At 43.9% G+C, this 20,730-nt stretch overlaps 1 protein-coding gene across 2 annotated transcripts in view; it reads left to right on the top strand.

Annotated features, from left to right (window-relative positions):
• Positions 1–20,730, top strand: part of Tnr (tenascin R) — a 407,595-nt gene that overhangs the window by 305,322 nt on the left and 81,543 nt on the right. For both annotated transcript variants that reach the window (XM_048421165.3, XM_085688031.2), the window contains exon 3: positions 18,015–18,574. In XM_048421165.3, the coding sequence (XP_048277122.1) occupies positions 18,076–18,574 (499 nt within the window). In that variant the 5' untranslated portion in view covers positions 18,015–18,075. The remainder of the gene's footprint in view (positions 1–18,014; positions 18,575–20,730) is intronic.

Below are 20,730 nucleotides of genomic sequence, written 5' to 3'. Positions count from 1 at the left end.
TTGAACCCCTTGACTTTTGGGGTCCCTACACTGGTTCTCTTGGTCTGCTGCCTCTTCTCTTAGCTCTGATTCTCCAGCTCTGATCCAAATCCCTAAACGTTAATGGATGCTGGCTTCACCTTGGATTTACTACATTACTACATTGTTGTCTCATTTTGTGTTGCTATAAAAAAATTCAAGATGAGAAATTTATATTGAATAAACATTTACTTGGCTAACAGTGATGGTGGCTAGGAAGTCCAAGAGCAGAGATCAGGCATCTGCCAGCATTGCTGTGAGCCTCTTATTGCCTCATCACACAGGTGTCTCAGGAAATGTTAGTGCCATCTCTCTGCCTCGTGTTAAAAAGCCACCTCTGCCATCCTGGGAACCCAACCCTCATGACCCCATCTAATACTAAACCTCCCAAAGCCCTGCTTCCATGCTAATGTGGGAATTAAGTTTTCAAAGTGTGAACTCTAAGTGATCACATTCAAAACAAAGCACATTCGCCCCCTCCGTCCTGCCTACGATCAAGCTCTCATCAAGCTCAGGGCAAACTCATGGCACTGACCCCTGATGCTTCCCTCTAAGGCCCTATGTGTAATTGCTATAACTCAGTGAGTAGCTTCAACTCCTGGTGCTTTATGGCTTCCCTTTTCAGAGGTCAGAGCCCAAGAACCAGTGAATCATATAGGCATCCTTGGGACTCCTATGGGATTGTGGTCTTGATCTACACTCTAAGCAGTTCCACTGATTAGAAGGCAAGTTGACTGTTCCCTGAGGGTTGTCAATCATCTGCATGAAGTAGTGTTTCGTTTACTTGTGGGTCAGGAAGAAATGCCACAAGTGCCACCTAGAGATTCGTCTCCTAAAGTTACCCAAGTGTTCTCAGTTCTGCTGAATGCTGTGATTAACTTAGCAGACAGTGATGACTCACTTGTCCCCCTTGCACAGTCTCAAATGCTCGTGCTGAGAGAAGGAGGGAGAAGATGACTCCACAGCTGGATGTCCCAGAATGAACCTCTGATGTGCAAATCAATGGAGAACACGTGCTCTTTTATTTTTATCTGTTAACAGCTGGTCTCACCTTCCAATCAATGACATGCCACACCATAGTTCATGTAATAAAACACTTTCATTTGCGTTTGACTCCCTGTAGAAGTAATTCCTCATTTACAGGTATGGAAACTAAGATTTAAAAGTAGTTACATGACTGCCCAAGCTCATGAAACCAATGAACATACATGATAGAAGACACGGACACTAGGTTTCCAAAGCAGATTGTCCTCCTTGTCTCTCCAAAACCTCCCTGAGGGGGCCCCTTGGAGGGAACCAATCACAACCACCCAATAGACAACAGCCTCCATCAAATCTAAGGACAAAGAAGACAGAGCTCACTCCTTCAATTTCTGAGAAGAAACAAGTAAATCCATAGAAGACTGACAGGGTTGGGTAATCAGAGAAAGGAGCCTTTCAGTGAAGATGGACATCTGATGGGTAAAGACAATTACGAGATGTGGACAGTCTGGCGGTTACCAAGGTCAATAATAAGCCACGATGTGGCGGGCAGCAGCAATCAAAACAAAAGGAAGGGCAGAAGACCTGTAATCCTGGAGCTGTCATTGAGAGAGGCTGGATCAGGGTCTGTAGGACACACTCACTCTAAAATCCAACAGTGCCAATGGCTATCAGGACAATGTGCCCTGGTCCTCCCAGGATACCCACACTCAGGAGCAACCCCGACTCCCATCAGTGCAGAGAGGTGCATGTTAGAAAGTTTAGAAGCAGGAAAGACAAACTAGTAAGAACAGGAAGGATACCCCATTAGGTAAGTCTGCCTGAAAATATATCATGTACACTGTATATAAGACAGGGGTGAGGGCGGGGAGAGGGGTGGTACTACACATCCGACTTTCAGGCTCTGTGCCAGATGCTGGAATAAAACATACCTTATTTATAACCCTGCCCTCTAGGGAGCTTTTCTTCAGAGGAAACAAACAACCACAGATAGCTGTGATGATAAGCATAGGAACAAGTTCTGCTGGAGTTCAGAAAAGGAAGTGATTTATTTTTTTTTCCTAAAGGACAGATTCCCAGTCCATTGGAGCATCACTTGAGATTCCGAGACTTTGGGGTAAGGTGTCGAAATCTTGGCACCCATATCTAAGGGCTTTGTGATGTTTGTAGACTATTCACTTAACCTCCCAGTACCCCCATTTCTTCAGCTGTCAATTAGGACAGTAAAATGATTTGCACAGTTGCTGTGAGAATTAAATGAGCATATACATAAGCCCTTGAGGACAGCCTGAAATGTGCCCAGACTAAGCGTGTATCCAGCAAAGAAAGCCCTCCCTGTCCCTCGGAGCAGAGTTCTTCATGGCTTCTGCAGGAGGGCAGAATGCACAGGCTCTGAGTTGAGCAATTCTGTCTGGTTGGTTTTCCAGGAAGGTAAAGGAGGATTTTCCCTTCCTAAATCAAATGCAAAGCCAACGACTATTCGACTATTCCGAGGGCGTCGGTCTTCTAGGAGAAGCCCAGTGATTTTATTATTTTAGAGAAAAGCAATAAATATGTATTGCTAACTTAATACTGTAGATGTATCTCACAAATAAAAAGTTTGGATTATTTTAGATACATTTGTAGATACTGGCAAACGGAGGTCTAATATTCCAGAATAATCTAAGGACCTATCACTGTCTATTTTGTAATTATCTTCAAATACAACACCTGATCAATAAGGCATGGAAATTGTCAGCATCATATTGGGAAATAGCTCACCTACTCTGGGCTCTCCATTGAGTGAATCAAGAGGATGCCTTGCTCAGCAGAGGGAATAGTGCTCTAATGATTTCCCAGCAGGAATCCTGCTTGACAGGGCAAACAAGGACCAAAAGGATAGTTTTCCCCATGCAAACTCCCAAGAAGGAACCATGCTCTGAGTTGTTACTAGGGAAATCTACAAGCCTCTCAGGGCATAGCTCTGCAATCTGGAGCAGGAGTATTGTTGAGTGAATTCCTTAGAGAGAGAAGAGAGGACAAGGTTGCTCTCTGCTCTGGCAGATGAACATGGGCCTAGCTACTTATGCCTCCCTCACTGCCCAGGCACACTACACTATCATTCTGGGATTTAGAGTCCATGTTAATTAGCCTTCTTCCCGCCTCTACCTCAGTCAGCTGTTCGTTTAAGCACCTAAGTGTCGTGATAGGGAAAAACCCAAGTCTGAAGTTGTTGGAAATTGTGTGTGTGTGTGTGTGTGTGTGTGTGTGTGTGTTTATGTATGTATAGATGGATGGATAAATATGTATACATATATATTTATATGGCTATCAGGACAATATGCTCTGATCTGCCCAGGTTACCCATGCTCAGGAGCATCTCCCACCCCCATCAGTGCAGAGAGGTACATGTTAGAAAGTTTAGAATCAGGAAAGACAAACTAGTAAGAACAGGTAGGATACCCCAGTAGGTATATAAATATACATATATACAGACTTGTGTGTGTATATGTGTGTGTGTGTGTGTGTATAAATTTAGAAACACTTTCTTACAGAGACATAAAAACAAGTAAGATTGTGGTTTCTTTACTCTAATGTCACTATATTTTTCTAGTCTCCCTGTGAGGTAAACAACTTTATAAACAAAAAAGAAAAGCAGGGACTCCATTTCTTTTCAGACAGTGAATTTCCTGGAAATAGTGGAGACTGCCCTCAGAAAGCTGGACTTCTTCCACAGTAATTTTGTGGCTTGTTGTTCACAGGGACGAACCTCCCTTCCTCTCTGATAGGGAACAGCTCACTCATGCTGCCTTTCTCACAGAATTGGTAGAAGGACCAACCACACTGACTGACATGCCTGGAAACATCTTGGAAACTCTAACGAGCGCTACAAATGCCAGGTGTTCTCCTACTCCTCCTCATTCTAAGGGTTTTCAAAGGGAAAAAGGCAGAAAGATCATTGTGAGGGAAAATATGGAGACCTTTTACAGCCCATGAATCTTGGTCTCTGCTACAATAGGAAGCCATGCCGAACCATGTCCACTGTTAGGTTTGTTGAAGGCTGTTGTTCCAATGAAAATGTCATAGTTATTTATGGTTTAAGGCTTACCTGTTTCCAAATAGGTTTTCAGAAGGCATTCATTTATCAACAGTACTGAGTTTGGTATGACTTTGGTATTTGACTAATAGAGGAAGGGAGGAAACATGGAGGAAATGAGTTTTTAGCAGAGCCTAGCTAAGAAGAAACATTTGGATTTAAAAGCCCTTCCCAGCAAGCCAAGTCCTTGCATAAATATGCAGAGACAAGTTCGCCACTGAGGGTACTGCACACAGGTCAGTGGCCCACAGAAGCTAAACTGTTACCATCTGTAAGCCCACAAAGGGCGAGGCGATGGAGCAGGAAATTAGAGGGACAGTCCCATAGAGAAAAGAAAGTGCTATACCGTTTATCTTGGTGGCACAGCTAGCTCTAGGGGGCCTCCCTGAAGAAGGAACAGGGACCTTACCACAGTCTTCACTGAGCTCTTGCTGGGCGGGGCTCTGTCTTGGCAGGATGAAGGGAAGAAAGGTGAAGAGGAGCCAAAGATGGGCAGTGCAAGATCTCCAGGACTGTAGAAAGGGGTTGGGTATGGTGGAGTACAGCAAAGGCTGGGAAGGAAGGAGGATGCTGGGTAAAGATAGTTGTTGTAATGAGGAGCAGCGGTGGACCACTTCTCGCCACCCGGCTCTCAGCTAGCTTTACCTGAAATAATCACATGGAAACTGTATTCATTTAAACACTGCCTGGCTCGTTATTTCTAGCCTCTTCTTGGCTAACTCTCACATCTCGTTTTAACCCATATCTAGTAATCTGTGTATCATGACGAGGTTGTGGCTTACCAGGAAGATTCTAATCTACATCCATCTTAGGCCGAAGAATCATGGCATCTGCCTGACTCTGCTTTCTTTCTCCCAGCATTCTTGTCTGTCTACTCCGCCTATCTAAGCTGCTGTCCTATCAAAAGACCAAGGCAGTCTCTTTATTTAAGCAATGAAAGTAACACATAGACAGAAGACCCTCCTACACCAGATAGTTGGACATCAAGGCATTTCAGGCAGAAGCCCGAATCTACTTGAAGCATTCTGCATCCTTGTAGTGAGCAGTTTTTGTACCCTATTCCATCACCATGAACCCTGAACCCCTAGACAGCTGCACTCAGAAATCACTCCATGGCATCCGTCTTACTTGTCAGCAAAGCAGTTCCTCACAGCTAAATGGTCGATTCTTGTCTTTGTTCTGATTGAACGCATTTGAAAGCCCAATACTGTACAATATGTACCCTGGATTTACCAGTTAATAAAAATGGCATTTGAATTCCTCAGGTGCCCCCTTTTAACAATAATGAACAAAGATGATGTGCTGTCCCTTAATGGAGACCAAAATGCTTTTTATCAGAAAAAGAGTGGGAGAAAAGCAATTAAAGGAATTATATGCCCTGAAAAACCACTCCCTAAATTAATGAGGAAGCCTAATCTGAACCTTACAAATTGAATAACTGCAATTTTAAAAACTCCTTGTTCAATTTGGACTTTATCTTTGAGGCCGATTATAAGTACAAATGTCACGTGATTTCTTAAACATGTCAGGCTTCAGAAAGAAAAAAATGCTAGTGACTCATCAGGCCCACAGACACAGAGAGAATTCATTTGCTTACTGCTTATTTTAAATTTAATTTATTTTTGTTGGCACATACAAAGCATATGAAGGTGTTTCATTACAACATTTCAAGTTCCACACAAACATATAACCTGATTATATTTACTCCTGGTTACTCTTTCTTATCCCTGTCATCCCCTTTTCCCTTTCCCCTCCATGTTCCCTGTTGCAAGGAAGAGAGCTGCTTGTTTGTCCCGGCCACCCAGCTAGCTTAGCCCCAAAATAACCACACAGAAATTGTATTATTAAAACACTGCTTGGTCCATTAGTTCTAGTTTCTTATTGGCTAATTCTTACATCTTAATTTAACCCATTTCTACATATATAATAATCTATATATTGCCACGTGGCAATGGCTTACCAGGAAAGATTCTAACCGACATCCATCTCAGGCAGAGGATCCATGACTCTGCTTTCTTCCAGCATTCAGCTCTGTCTTCTCCGCCTACCTAAGTTCTGCCCTATCAGGCCAAAGCAGTTTTCTTTATTCATCAACAATACAAGCAACAAACAGCTCAATTTCATTCTTCTTATGACTCAGTAAAACTCCAGGCAATCTTCTGAAGATACCAGTCAAGGGAATCAGACGTATTAGTGCCCTTCACCTCTGAAAACAGAGTCCCCAAGTATCTCACCACCATAGGAACCATGAGTATTGTTTTCTTCATTTTTTTTACACCTCTTGTTTTTACCTATCTTTCATTGCCCTAGCTTCTCAAAATCTTTAGTAGTCTTCAAGCCCAAGTTCAAAGGTCACCTGTCCCATTGACCTTTCTATAGCTAATCGTATAGTGAGTGAGATGCTGCCTTCTGCTGAGCTTCTAGAAGAACTGGCCTTGTCCCTGGCATGGTACTTGCCATGGTCTGATCTTTATCCTTGCTATGCCAATACCTTTATTCCAAACATACAAGGAGCTGCCTGACACTTCTCTAGCTGGCCCTTGGCATCTCAGATGGATCCTAGCCCAGTTCCTGACATGCAACCAGCATGTAGCTAAATTGAATTAAGCAAGTTGTGCTCTAAATACCACTACTCTCAGAGCTTCTTCAAATTTCAAGTAGAAAATGATTATGTTATTTCATGCACTAGAAGACATACTTCACCTGCTTGTACTCTCTGGGTCAGGGTAGTGCTATTTCATGCTCTGAAAGGCATAATTTACACAAGGAAGTCAATAACACCCATAGACCACTGCAGCCAAACTTTAATAATGTTGCCACTACCAACATTCAAGTCATCTGAAAAAAATTAATAGGTAGCCAAAGTGAGTATAATTATTTGGTTCCTGCTAGAAAGATCAACTCCAATATAGCTATGCCATATAATTGGAAACAGTGTGAACTTGATATGTGAGCTTGTCGTTGGGTAGTTTTGGAGCAGATGAATTCCTGTGGTATTCTGGATACAGTAGGTATCATTTTTAAAAGTAATTTCCTCTAATATTTGTTTTATAAAGAGTTTTGTGGTCTTAAAAATTAAGCTATTTGTTCCTCTAGTTATATTTATAATTATTAAAATTATGGTCCCAGTTTGGCATCCAGGACCTGCTATTCCATGCATAAAAGTCTCTGGAAACACCACTAATGTGTGGCCAGCCCCTTATCTGTAGGCTCACACAGGTATATAGGCACTGGGTTTTAAGCCCTCATGAAGACAACGCTGATCCTTTTGGAGGCCAGACTTCCTTGCGTTCAGTCTTAGGGCTCTAATTATTTCTGCTTACACTATCATTTGGTCTCGCCTGCTTCACCTCTCCCACCCACAACCCTTCTACCTGGATAGGGAAAGTCTCCTCCCACGCTGATCGCTACTTGCTGTGGGCAGCTTACTAAACTTAAAATGAGTGATCTTCAGTTTCGTACACTAAAACCAGGTACCTAATCTTGCTCTCTAGGCTCATATGTATTGTTTTACCCCAACTAGACTATAAGTTGCATGTGCGCAAATGCCACTTCTTGTATTCTAAGCCAGTTGTTTGATCTGTTTTAAGAGAAATATTAGTCAGGAAAATGGTAAGTTTGGGCTCCACGCTGGCTGGCGATCTCTCTTGCAGTAGAACTTTGTTGGCAGTTTGCTAAATGGGGAGAAGAGAAAGATGAAAGGTCATGTGAGCCTTCAAGAAGAATAATTGAACAGCAAATGGTGACATGCTGTTCTCCAAGCTGAAGAAACACAGATGGAAAATAGTCATTAATGATAGAGAAAGGTCAGGCTCTTGAAAGAACTTCTGACCAAAATGGTTAAGATTAATTAGTAATCCATTATTTATGCTCCACCTATTTTTAAAGGATGGGGGCACCTGCTGGGGAAGGGAGACTGTACCTGAATTAAGAACCAGCATTACTGAATTAAGACTTACTTAGTTTTTCATAACTGAACTAAGAACTAGACCTATGGCCCAGCACTTTGGTTGGCTCTAACTCACTGTGGGCAACTATGCAAAGTGCCCCCCAGATGTAAGCTTCACCTATAAAACAGGAATAATTCTATCAAGCACTGTGAGGATCAAATGGGGTCGTGGGTAATACAGGATGGTCAGTTGCTTGACAGACATTAAGAATTCTCCAAAATCTACAAATTTGGATAAATTCTCACCTAAATAGGATATCTACCCAAAAAAATCACACAAAAAAACCAAGATCATACATCATAAAATTTTGAAGCTGAAATGAACGAACAAGACTTTCTGTCTGCCGCAGTGGCCCAAAAGGAATGTGTCCCTACTAATAGCTTCTGTCCAGCCCTGCCATTTATGCTTTTTGAAGCAGGGATTAAAACCTGGATGACCTTCCCCTCACTTGTACTTCCGGTCTAGGGATTCTGATCCCTCTCTTTATCATTCCCTTAATTGCTATTCAAGACCCTGTTCATTCAGATGAAGAAGTGGCTGCTCTGGGAAGTCAGGGCAATTAGAGTTCTCCCAGATAGTACAAAACGGAGCCAGAGGACAAGAGCAGCAGCCAGCTTCCCTTCCGAATCACTGTAGTACCTGTAATCCATGCTGACGCAAAGCCTGGTACATCCAGGCCTCTAGATATGTGCCAACAAATGAAGGTGGGCCCATTAGGTGCTGAACCAAAGACTCTTCCTACATATTCCCGCATGTGGACACATCAAAGTGCACATTGTTAGGGGCACTGGGCAGCCAGGCCTGGTGGGTGGTAACATCCCAGCTAGGCCCAGTGCATCATCTTATCCTACCTCTAGTCCCTCTATTAACTCCTGGCCAGCCAGAGTCCTGTCTGCTGGGAGTTTTCTGCCCTCAGGTTCTTTTCAGAAATCTGACAGGCCCAATAAAGGCCCAGTGCTGATGGAGACAGCCAGTCCTGCCTTCTCCCAGCAGCCCAGCGCTGCCTCCAGTGACACAATGGGGCCGGCTGTAATCACATTATACCCTCGTCTTTCATAATTACCCTCTTTCTCTGAGTGACAGAGCATCCCAATGGCAGAGAGGCAACTATTTTTAAACTAATTCTAACTTACAGGAAAAAAGAAAAAGCACAAAAAGTGTCATTTTCCCACAGATATGCTTCTGGTTTATAAATCACCCCTAGGGACTGAGTGGAGACTAAGGTTGGCAGAAGCTAGAAAAATCCAAGCAGAGCACTGGCTACCCACTCCCAGGGGAGTACTCAGCCCGTGCCTGACCAGCAACCTATACACTCATTCCCTCCCATATCCACCCTGAGGTCCCTCTGCCCCACCATCTCTGACCAAGGGAAAAGAAAAGGAAGCAGGGGGAAGAGCCTTAGAGAGGTCTGTTGTCATCCATGCACCTGCCTCCTGGTTCCTTCTCTTCCCCTTTGTCTGTCTGTCTGTCTGTCTGTCTGTCTTTCCTCCACTTCTGTCCCCAATCTTGTCCCGGCTTCTGTGACCAGTTCTTCCCTTCCTTAACCGTGTCTGTGAAAGCTGATGACTCAGAATATTTTCTATAACCTTCAAAGATCTCTTCAGTGTGAAGAAATAAAGCCAGAGGAGGGTGTTGGGGGAGGGGCAGGAAAAGAAAAGCCCTGTCAGAAGGACTTTAAGTAGTAGAAGAGGCTTCAACCCAGCTAGGTCGACCAGGCCTCCCCACAGACCTCCCTAGAGACAAGTGCACACCTCATTAACTCAGCACTAAATCAGCCTTAAGGACATGCCGTTATCCACCCCTTACAAATTGCCTGGAGACACCTCTGCTACTGGCCATGATAATTATATTGATAAGGAAGCTGGAGCAGAGGAAATGAAATCAATAGACGCACAGGATTTCTGTAGTATCAATCTATCGAATTACCACAACTCCTTTGCACTCTCATTTGTAGGGTCATCCGCTATCTATCTTGTTCAGAGCTGCTAGCATGCTGTTGAGCCTGGGGTGCCTCCTCTTCCCCTCAGGTTTAGGTTTTCTCACCCCACCCGTAGATTCCCCACCTTTTTCTCTTGCTAACCAGGTGCCTTCCTAATTCCTTCTCTGTCTTCTGTTCTGTGACTTCCTTCTCTGGTTTCCCTTCCTTTTGCATTGCCTGGGCCTACTGGGCAAGACAGTGAAATAATAGCACAGCCTGGATAGTTTATAAACAAGAGAAATTCATTTCCTACCATTCGAGAGGCCAGGAAGCCGAGATCAAGGTGTTGGCAAAGCCTGAGTCTAAGGGCCTGGTCCCGGGCTTTTCTGGGGCCCCTTCCAGCCATGTCTTTACATGGCGGAATGACTGAGGGAATCTTTCTACAGGGACTTTTATAAGTTCACTGACCTTACTTATGGTGGCAATGTCCCATGACTTCGAATGCCATCACTTTGGAGGTGAGGATTTCAATGTTAAATTTGTGGAGCAGGGAGGAAAATGCAGACATTCAGACCACGCTGTCCCTGTCTCCTACCACTAGTCCGTATCATTAACAGACCCTCTGGGTTCCAGTTTTTGACTCTTGCTAGTTTGTCTGACCAACGTCTGATATATAGGAAAAAATAAGAAAGGTGGGAGTCAATGAGCCACCTTTAGAGAGGAGAGATCGTGCATCTGGCTTCTACCGAAGACAGGACATGGTTTTCAGAGCAGGTAAGAGAGCTCCGATAAGACAAAACTGACTAGCACACCATTCTCAGGCACGTTGCAGCAGGCTAGCTCCTCCTGGAAACATTTGCACAATTCTGCCCACTGCGATTATTGAAAACTGTGGGCAAAAGCAACTGCCTGCACAATGGCCAGCATGGTTGGTAACAGCAGGAGTAGGGAACAGGAGTGCAGAAGAGTGGAGCCAGGGAAGGGAAATTTCCAGGGACACAGGAGGAAAAGAAAAGCCACTTTGAAATAATTACTGGCCTGAGATTGGCAAAGGCTAAGTACATATTTGGTGAGCAGGCACTTCATATACCTTACTTTCTGTCCTCTTCTGCTATAGCTGACTTTGGCGAGAAGCCATTATCTCCCATTTCCCTTTTCTGCCTTGCTATAGAAACTCAGATTAAGGGAGAAGCAGCCCCACCCATGGTTTGATCCATGATGACTTGTGACTTGGGAGCTTCAGCGGAAGCTCAAAGTACACAAGGAAGCCAGAAGGCATCAAGCAACCAGGTTCTGGCTCTCTGTAATGGCTGTCTGAGCCAGGCTCTTCCCGGGAAGGGGCAGGTCTCCAAGCCGCCTCCCTATCCCTCCTCTAGTAGCAAAGTTTACTGGTAGAGATATTTTCCCTGATGCTTGGGACAAAGTGGAGGCTGGGCGCTAATAAATCAAAAGCCATTGGAAACGCTTTCCCCCAAGGAGGAGAGACTGAAGCAATTTCTAGGGGAACAGCCTGAATTTGTGGAGAAAACATTAAACTAAAAGTCATGGCTGTCACAAAGCCCTAAATCTGAACCCGGGAGAAGAGAGTGTTGATAATGTAAGAGCCCGAGTCTTTCTTTTCACGAGAACAGTATGTGGCCGCTAATTAAGCTGCTTGTAGAACAGCAGAGAAGACCCAGGCTCCGGTCAGCAAGATCTGGGTTCAGCACCAGCTCCTCTATTCATTAGCCGCTCAGTCTTGGTCAAGCTACTTGGCTGTTTCTGATGCTCATTTTCTCCATCTTTAAAAAACAGAAAATGAAAAGATGACCTACCGTCACAGAAAATTGCCATAGGAGCTCACTTGTCCATAATGAACTAGAGTGATTAATATCTCATTTTCATGTGCACATGTCTCATGATTGGTTACTTCCCACCCAAATCATTCTCATGCCATAAATATCTTAAATGTCCTAAATATCACATCTTTCTAGCTTACAAAAGGGTTACTGCAAGAATACACAAAGTAGCCCAAGGCGGATGCATAGCTTGTTCCAATTACTGTTGGTATTTGTTATAGGTTGAGTCTCGTGCTCTCATTGTGTCTCAGTTGAAGCCCTAACCCCCAGTACTTCAAAATGTAGCCCTACTTGCAAGTGAGCCCATTACAGATATAGCTAGTTAAGAGGAGGTCAAGCTGGAATAGGCTGAGGCCCCCATACAGCACAGCAGTGTGCATCTCAGATGGTGGCCATGTGAAGACTCAGAGCACACTATGCCGGCAGACAGGTTCTACTGATACATGTGCTAGGCAAGAAATCCCAAGGTGTGTGGTCATCACCTGAGCTCAGAAAGAGGAATGAGCAGAATCCCGCAGAGCCCCGGGAAAGAGATAACCTTGAAGACAGCCTTATGCTGAAGTGCTGTTCTAAGCTGCATGTTTACGGAAACCCTCAAGAGACCAGCACAATGTGATAGTGAGTATGTGCCTAAAAACCCACTAACACCATGGACTTATAAAACACCAGGACGATGTTTAACATTGATTTCAGTCCTATGTAGTCTGATGAATGAAAACCCTTCTTCAGCATCCTCAGAGGGAGTGTTTCAGCCTGTACCTGGATACCTCCGGTACCTGCCTTCACAGACACTAGCTCGCCCTACTAGAAAAGCTATTGCTTACACATGGAAACTGCCTCTCCAGACCCTTGTGCCATGTAAAGTTCTGACCCATTAGCACCAGGCAGTCTTTTTTAAACACACTTCATTGAACAAACCATGTTCTGAATATCAGTTTCAGCAAATGCAGCTCTAAATTGAACAACTTTCCTCCTCCTCCTTTTCCTTCCAACCTAGACAATCTCTTAAGATCCGTGCCCATGTGATTTCTGGGTAGACTGAGTTATGTGTGAGAAAAATCAGTCCCAAAAGCTGTGTTTCAAAAGCCAAAAGATGTGCTGCAATTAGACTAGAATGGAGCAAGGGTCTCTGTTTCATGCAGTCTCTTGAGGGCCCAGAGTGACATCAAGCGGCCATCATCTTGCACACAACCAGCCACCACAGAAGAGAAAATTTTCTGGCAAGTCCTCTGAGCATCTGGATGCCTCAGCCTGGAGGGGACACTCAGCATTTCCTTTCATGATTCGCTGGACAGAACTAGAGATATGGTCTCACATACACAAAGGAAGGTTAGAAAATCTGGTCCTATTGTGTGCCTGACAGCCAAGTCAGAAATACGTGGCAAACAGCACAATTTCTGTTGTCAGCAAGAGTCCCAACCTTCTCTAGGTCACTTTCCCTGCTACAGAGCTGCCCTATAACTATCTTCTCTGGACAGCTAGCGTGTTCCTTAGTCATGGTCACCATCATACACTGGCATATTTGTGTTTTCCTTCTCTCTGAGACTGCGAGTTTCTCAAGGAATGGGAGCAGGTGACACGGGAAGCATTTGACAACAGTGACCATTCTCTGCAGTGAGACACCAAGTCCTGTCTGTGTTTTGCAGGACTTTCCCACATCTACTCCCTCATCCCACCCCAGACACCTTATTACACAGATCCCCAAAGACCACCCCTGCTCCAGAACCCCGGCATTTTATATTCCCCATGGTTGCACCATGTCTCTTTTGCTAGACACTCTATCCCACTCTTCTCAAGATCTCAGGTTTCAACTGTGATCCGATCAGACAAGCCTTTAAGGATATCACTCTATAAAGATGACCATGAACTCTTCTTGCCTTCTTAACTCAAAAAAACTCTGTTCATTGATTTTTTTTCCTCCACAATGGTGATCCATTCCTAACTGACAATAACACAGACACAGGTATCATATGATATTACCACATGACAAATATCAAGTAACTTATTTGTATATATGATATTAAGCTCAGTATTCATTTACTCTATTCCCTTATATCCCACCCTTCCAAATCCATACATATGGATGTGTTTTCCATAAACACAGGGCAGTAATAGCTACTTAATAAATATCTCTCAAATAAATGAGTGAAAAATAACATGGGAGCCTCCCATGTTCTTACCTCTCTGAACAAAATGATCAATTGTTGGAGCTGTAAGGACAGACAGGCCCCCTTGTTTATTTTTCACTCTGTATTTCAATTAATAAAGCATAAGTTAAAAAAAGAATATGGGCTTACAAAAATTACATGGTTGAGTTACTTACATAAGGTTAGTTATTGACTAAATTATTGACCATGTTTCTCATATAAAACTCTAACTTTCCATTTCTCTAATTTTTAGTAGTTGTTTTAGACATACATATAGAACTTAACATCTTTCTCCCGCATAATTGCCCTGTTGCTGGTCCTCCTTTTCTTTTATGATATCCTTTATTGTTTTATTTATTTCCTATCTACAATTGGTCAAAAAATCTATATTAAGTGCTTTAGAGTATTATATAACAATTTCACACCTGCCATAAGAAAACATTATTCAGCAATATCACTATGAAGCAGGTAAACAAAGTTAGTTTAATAAAGAGAGCAAGGCCTTGTGTATGTATGAAGGGCTGTTGCCAGAGCCACCACGAGGGTGTTGCCATGGCAGAAGCACAGAAGTGAAATCTAATAGTGTAATGACTGGAGCAACTCAAAGTGGGAAGCCAAGTCCAGTCTCAGATACAAGGGGCGTAGCAAGAGCTTACAGCTATGGTCAATTTAGTTTAGACATGTCAGTCGATCTAGTCTCAAGGTGGATGTACCTTATCTAGATGTGGCCACGAGTTGTCATCTCCCATAATATTTCTGGAGCTTCATTATTGTTGTTCAAGGATAAACTATAAGCTGGGATTTCCTGATGCCAAATAGTAAGACATTTTACATGCCTCTGCAAATTCAGGATAGTCTTTAAATAGAAGAAGAACCAAATGGTATGAAAACAGTATTTATTTACTTCAATCAATGCTAGGTACTTAAAAAGTATTATATAGATAATGGTAGAATCATCACTCTAACCCTATAAAGTTGGCACCATCATTTATCCCCACTTCACAGACAGCAAAGCTGACAGAGAGGTTAAGTGGTCCTCCCATAGGTAAACATTTATGGGGATAAGGTTTGATCCCAGACAGCCTGGCGATCTCAGCAGCTCTGGTCTGTCCTACTTCCTCTCAATATCAGAAACAGGGACAGAAAGTAATGTAATATATACTATAAGAGCTGAGTAATAAGATATGATTTCATGCTAGTCACTAATACCAGTTATTCCTAATTCAATGAAGTCTTAGACATTGTCCAGAGTTGAAATTGAAGAGAACAGTAAGTAACTTAGGGTTAATGGAGAGAGATTAAATGAATTGGAGAATGATTCAACCTTTTGCCCACTGAGCATTTACTCATTAAATCATCGATTTATTCAGTCTTTTATGCATCTGCCCACCCATTCATTCAACCAAATACTTAGCACTTTCATGTGCTAAACACGCAGCCATATGTGGCAGATAGTACATGGTCTGCCTCAAAACAACTTAGCAAGCCGGGTGGGGAAATCAGGTGTAGGGAATCCATGGTCTAGTGTGGCCAGCACTATAAGGGTGCTCACTGAAGAGTGAGGAGACAGGCAATTCAACCTGTATTTGGGGAATGTATGAGGGGACAGGAAGGACGTGTGAGAGAAGAATGTTCATGGGGGAAAAAAAACCACACCCCAGCAAATTTTCTAACTTTAGTATTCCTGAGAAAGTTCTAGAATGTACAGTTTCCACCAATAACAAGAAAAAAAAGTGAACATTTTCTTTAAAAACAAAAAATAAAAACATAGTCTCATGTATCCCAGGTTAAACTTGCTATCTGGGGGAGTCTGGCCCTGAACCCCTAATCTTCTTCCTCCTCTACTTCTCATATACTAGCATTGAAAGCGTGTGCTGCCAACCCCGGGTCTGAACAAGGCACTGAAGCACAGCTGTTAAGAGCACAGGTTTAGGATCAGCCTGGCAAGCTTTCCTACTTCAAAGGGAAACTGTTCTGGTGAGATGAGGACCATCTCAGGATTCTCCTAGGGGTGAGACAAGATCATGTGTGAGAGCCCAGCACCATCTGTGCCCTGTGCACAGCCGGTGACCATCAACTGACATTTGTCACCTTCCTCTCAGGCTCACAATTTCAGCTACTTGGTTCCTTAGTCCTTAATCTTCTTAGTAGCTCTGACTTTATTTAAGAACCGAAGTGTCTAGGTCCCTTTTTTTCTTTTACACAGGGAATAGAAAGGAAATATAATTTTTGTAAAACTGATTTTTATTACTGTGAATTTATTATACTGCATGGTTCTTGGTGACTAGGTAACCAACGGAGTAGCTAATTCATTATTTTAGCTATTTAAACAGGACCTCAGAAGAAAGGCACCCTGTGGTCACAGAGCACGGGGACTATAATAATGAGAAGATTTAAACAAAGCTTGGCTCACATCATCCCAGATAAATCACAAATGTACCCAAGGATAATTAACAATCACAAACTGCCTGGAACTACATTATTTGGCTGGTTGGTTACTGTAAAGTCAACCTCTATTGAATAGGTGAGCTTAGAGGAGCTGATGAACAGTTATTTGACATGCCCAGTGAGGCCCCTTCATAATAAATATCTGAGGAGACATTGGAGCGCCCCTAAGTTTCTGTGGTCTGCTTCATCCTAATTTTCCTTTAGAAGTGAAGAACAACTTTGAGCTTGTCTCACTGGAAGAGGCTGTTCACAGAGCCAACACTCCTGCCATGTTCTAGAAGTTCCTTGTGCACTGTGGAGACAGACTATTGGGTCCTGTGCCTAAATGGCGACATGAGGCTGGCATTTCAGTGCTGTAACAAAAGACAAAACAAAAAAAAAAAAAAGAAAAGAAAGAAAGAAAGAAATATAACCCTCAGGGAAAAAAGGACTTTTTTGTTTTGTGATTTCAAAGGTTTCAGTCCGTTGTGGCAGAAGTGACAGGGCAAAGTTGCTGACCTCATGGTGGCTGGGAAGCAGAGAGAAGACAGAAAAGACTCGGGATAAGATATACGCCTGTGTTAGCCACTGCTCTATTTCTGTGAAGAGACACAATGACTAAGGAAACTCTTACACAAGAAAGCATTTAGTTGGGGGCTTGCTCACAGTTCCAGAGGTTTATTTTATTATTATTGTGGTGGGGAACATGGTGGCCTGCATGCAGGCAGGTGCTGGAGCAGTAGCTGAGAGCTACATCCTGATCCATAGGCAGAGACAGAGAAAGACTCTGGGCCTGGAGTGGGCTTTTAAAACCTCAAAGCCCAACCCCATACTTCCACCTCTTAAATATTAGATCCCTGGTTGCTGGATACCTCTGCTGCTGATGCAATAAGCAAATCAAATAGAATTAATAAGTCCAGATTTAATAAACAAGGCAAGCAAAGCAGAGTACTCCCAGGTGGCCCACAGGAAGGTGGGCGATAGAACACGAGAGTCCATATGGCCAACCTATGGGCTGGGTCTTAAATTTAAATAGCTGGTAGGCATGGGTATCTCCAGGAGAGGGAGGGCCACAGATGGTGGGCTTTCTCAGGGGTGGAGTCTGGAATGAGGCAACTCCAGGGGAGGGGCTGTTGCTTGGCTCCCTAAGGGCAGGGTTCTAAATACCTCCAACAAGGCCAGACTTCCTAATCCTTCTAATCCTTTCAAATAGCCCACTCCCTGGTGACTAATCATTCAAATATGGAAACTGTTCTTATTTAAATCACCACAACACTTCAAAGGTATGTCTCTAGCAGCCTGCTCCTTCTAACATGCAATGCTGTGAATATACAGATCCATCAATGGATTAATCTATTGATGAAATCAAAACCCTTATGATCCAAATACTTCTCAAATACCCTTCATCTGTCAACAAGCTTTGAGAGGGGGCCATAACAATACCCTTATGTAGAGGTACTACCCGTTATTAAGAATCCAGTCTTCGAGAGAACAAAGGTGCAGCTTTCTGACTTAGAGCCACCATTTCTTCCCAGTTTTCTCCACAGCCCCAGAGAACTTCTATCTACGTATGTTCTGGCTTTACAGAGTGAGAGCCACGGTGCCCAGGTACAGGTTTCAGAGGCCAGCTGAGCCTTTGCCCCTTGCTTCCTCTTGCAGATTCCTATTACTCCATGCCGGCTACTACGGGGAGCTCTTGAACCAAGCCCTGGCTGAGAGGATGGGGGTCGACGGGGAAACGGTGGTCTTGAAGAACATGCTCATCGGTGTAAACCTGATCCTCCTGGGATCCATGCTCAAACCTTCTGAGTGTCGGCTGGAGGTGACCACAGAAAGGGGCCAGAGACAAACTGTGGAGGAGGAAGGAGGTGCTTCCAGCTACAACACGTCCAGCAAGGAACAGCCTATGGTCTTCAACCATGTGTATAACATCAATGTGCCAGTGGAGAGCCTCTGCTCCTCAGGGCTGGAAGCCTCAGCTGAACAGGAAGTGAGCGCTGAAGATGATACTCTGGCAGAATACATAGGCCAGACCTCAGATCACGAAAGCCAGGTCACCTTTACCCACAAGATCAACCTCCCTAAAAAAGCCTGCCCATGTGCCAGTTCTACCCAGGTGCTGCAGGAGCTCCTAAGCCGGATCGAGATGCTGGAGAGGGAGGTATCGTTGCTGCGAGATCAGTGCAGCACCAACTGCTGTCAGGAAAGTGCGGCCACAGGTAAGAGTTTGAAGCACTTGCAGCCTGGTCCCTGGTGGGGAAGGAGAGAGCTGAGCAGAGAGGGAGGTGGGATGAGAGGAAGCAAAACCCAGCATCTCTTCACAGGGTCAAAGAGAAAAAAGTGTCCGGTATATAGCTCTCGGTTAATGTGTCATCTGTAAGATCTAAATGCAGCCATTCCCTGGGGATTCGGTTCACGGATTCTCAACACTGCTTACCTAGTTTGAAATATATTAACCTGATTTTTGGAGGGATGAGTCAGGTAATGGTACATCGGCTCAACACAGCAGCTTTGATAGCAGGCAGGGAATTTGATGTCTGTCTTCATTCATCTTTGCTTTTCACAGGCTGTTGAGTTGATATCCGTTCAAGTTAACCTGACTGACTAGGGCATGCAGTGCTCTGCCCGTTCACTCGCAGCCTTGCTCCCCTCTGAGCAAATGGAAGTCATTAAGGTCTCAGGTGACCTCTTCCCCTCTCCTCCATCAACATGGGAGTTTTATCCTGACCTACTCCATAAATATAGGCATGTGCATTCACACGTGCACACACACACACACACACACACACACACACACACACACACACATACACCACCTTTCCCTGTTCTCCAGAAGGCTGAACATTCAGAAGATTTGTTTCTGTCTTTGTTCATCTGCTCCTTACTGTAAGATGTGATCAAGACTTCAAAGTCAGACTTCGACTTCAGATCTTCTCTGCCACCCCTGGCTTGTGATCTAAGCAAGTTACATAGCCCATGCCTCTCCTTCCTCATCTACAAACTGTGACAGACTAGAGCCATAAGGAGCTATCAACTATTAACTCACCTAGTCGGATGAGAGCCTGACTCCTAGTAAGCGTCTCATGAGTAAGGACGACCGTTAGCTGCCCCCAGTCAGTCTTATGCCCAGCTTTCTCCATCCAGAGGATCCCTCAGACTCATGTAGTTGTGGCCCTGGATGACACAGAACAACCATCATGTTATCTTGGGTGCAAGTGTTCACCTCTGTACGATCCGATAGTTCAAGCTGAAAGTGGAGGGAAATTTTATCAAACCCTAGGCCCATAGCTTAAGAGATGAGACCCATTCTCCCAGAGTCGTAGTAAGATAAGGGCCAATCTGACCAATGAAACATTTTGTAGAATTTCCTCAGCTTATAGACAAGCAATTGATGACTAGACAAGGAAATCAAGATGTCCATGTTCCTTCCTGTCCTTTAGTGAGTCCTGATAGGTTGGTTCATTTCTTTTGGTGAAGTTTAAAAACAAGAAAAAGCCATAGGTTTTCATGAGTATGGTCTCTCCTGCTGCGGAATCCACCAGCTTGCCAATCAGATCATTGGCTGATTAGGAAAAACCTATTAGGGTAAGCTATGTTAAGCAATGTCAGTGTGGTATATTTTCCAGACAATGTGGACCACACGACGCAGAATTTACTAGATTGAACTTAGACTTTATTATTTAGCCATAAAACTTTATGCAAAAAGGCTGGGGCAAGATATATGCATGAAATCCTGAAGGTATCCTAGCAGACAGCAACTGAAACCATGCTTCGGGAAGTCTTTGAAGAAGCCGTGGGGTTGATAAGTGTGCAGAAGCCAGTGGAGGAAGGGAGAAGATGGGACAGGTCTGTAACACCTGTAACTTCCATCTGCACAGCTGGTCCAGTGCCTGGCCTACATCCTTCCAATCCCTCTCATCCCTGACACCTGGACATCTCTGTCAGAGGGGTGACCTTAGCCTTTCAGAAGACTCGGTGTGCTCAAAGACATAGAAGGCCCTAAAACTTGCATGTGCTCAGAGAAGGAACTCAGCCCATGAGCAAGTTTGGCTCACACTGGTTCTAGAATACCGCAGGAATCTGGGTCACTCTTCCTGGGACTTTGCATAGTTACATTCTGGTTCATCCACACTCTTTGCTGATCCCCTCATCCAACCCACTATGGCAAGTTTCTTCTGGGAACACGTTTTTATTGCTGTTGTTGCTTTTGTTTTTTTGAGACAGGCTTTCTCTGTAGCTTTGGAGCCTAGCCTGGAACTAGCTCTTGTAGACTAGGTTGACCTCAAACTCACAGAGATCCACCTGTCTCTGACTCCCGAGTGCTGGGATTAAAGGTGTGCGCCACTACCGCCTGGCTTGGGAACACTTTTTAACA

Source organism: Myodes glareolus, chromosome 5 (genome assembly GCF_982192425.1).
Source record: "Myodes glareolus chromosome 5, mMyoGla1.1, whole genome shotgun sequence".
In the NCBI taxonomy this organism is placed as follows: domain Eukaryota; kingdom Metazoa; phylum Chordata; class Mammalia; order Rodentia; family Cricetidae; genus Myodes; species Myodes glareolus.
This window is presented reverse-complemented; position numbering and strand designations above follow the sequence as displayed.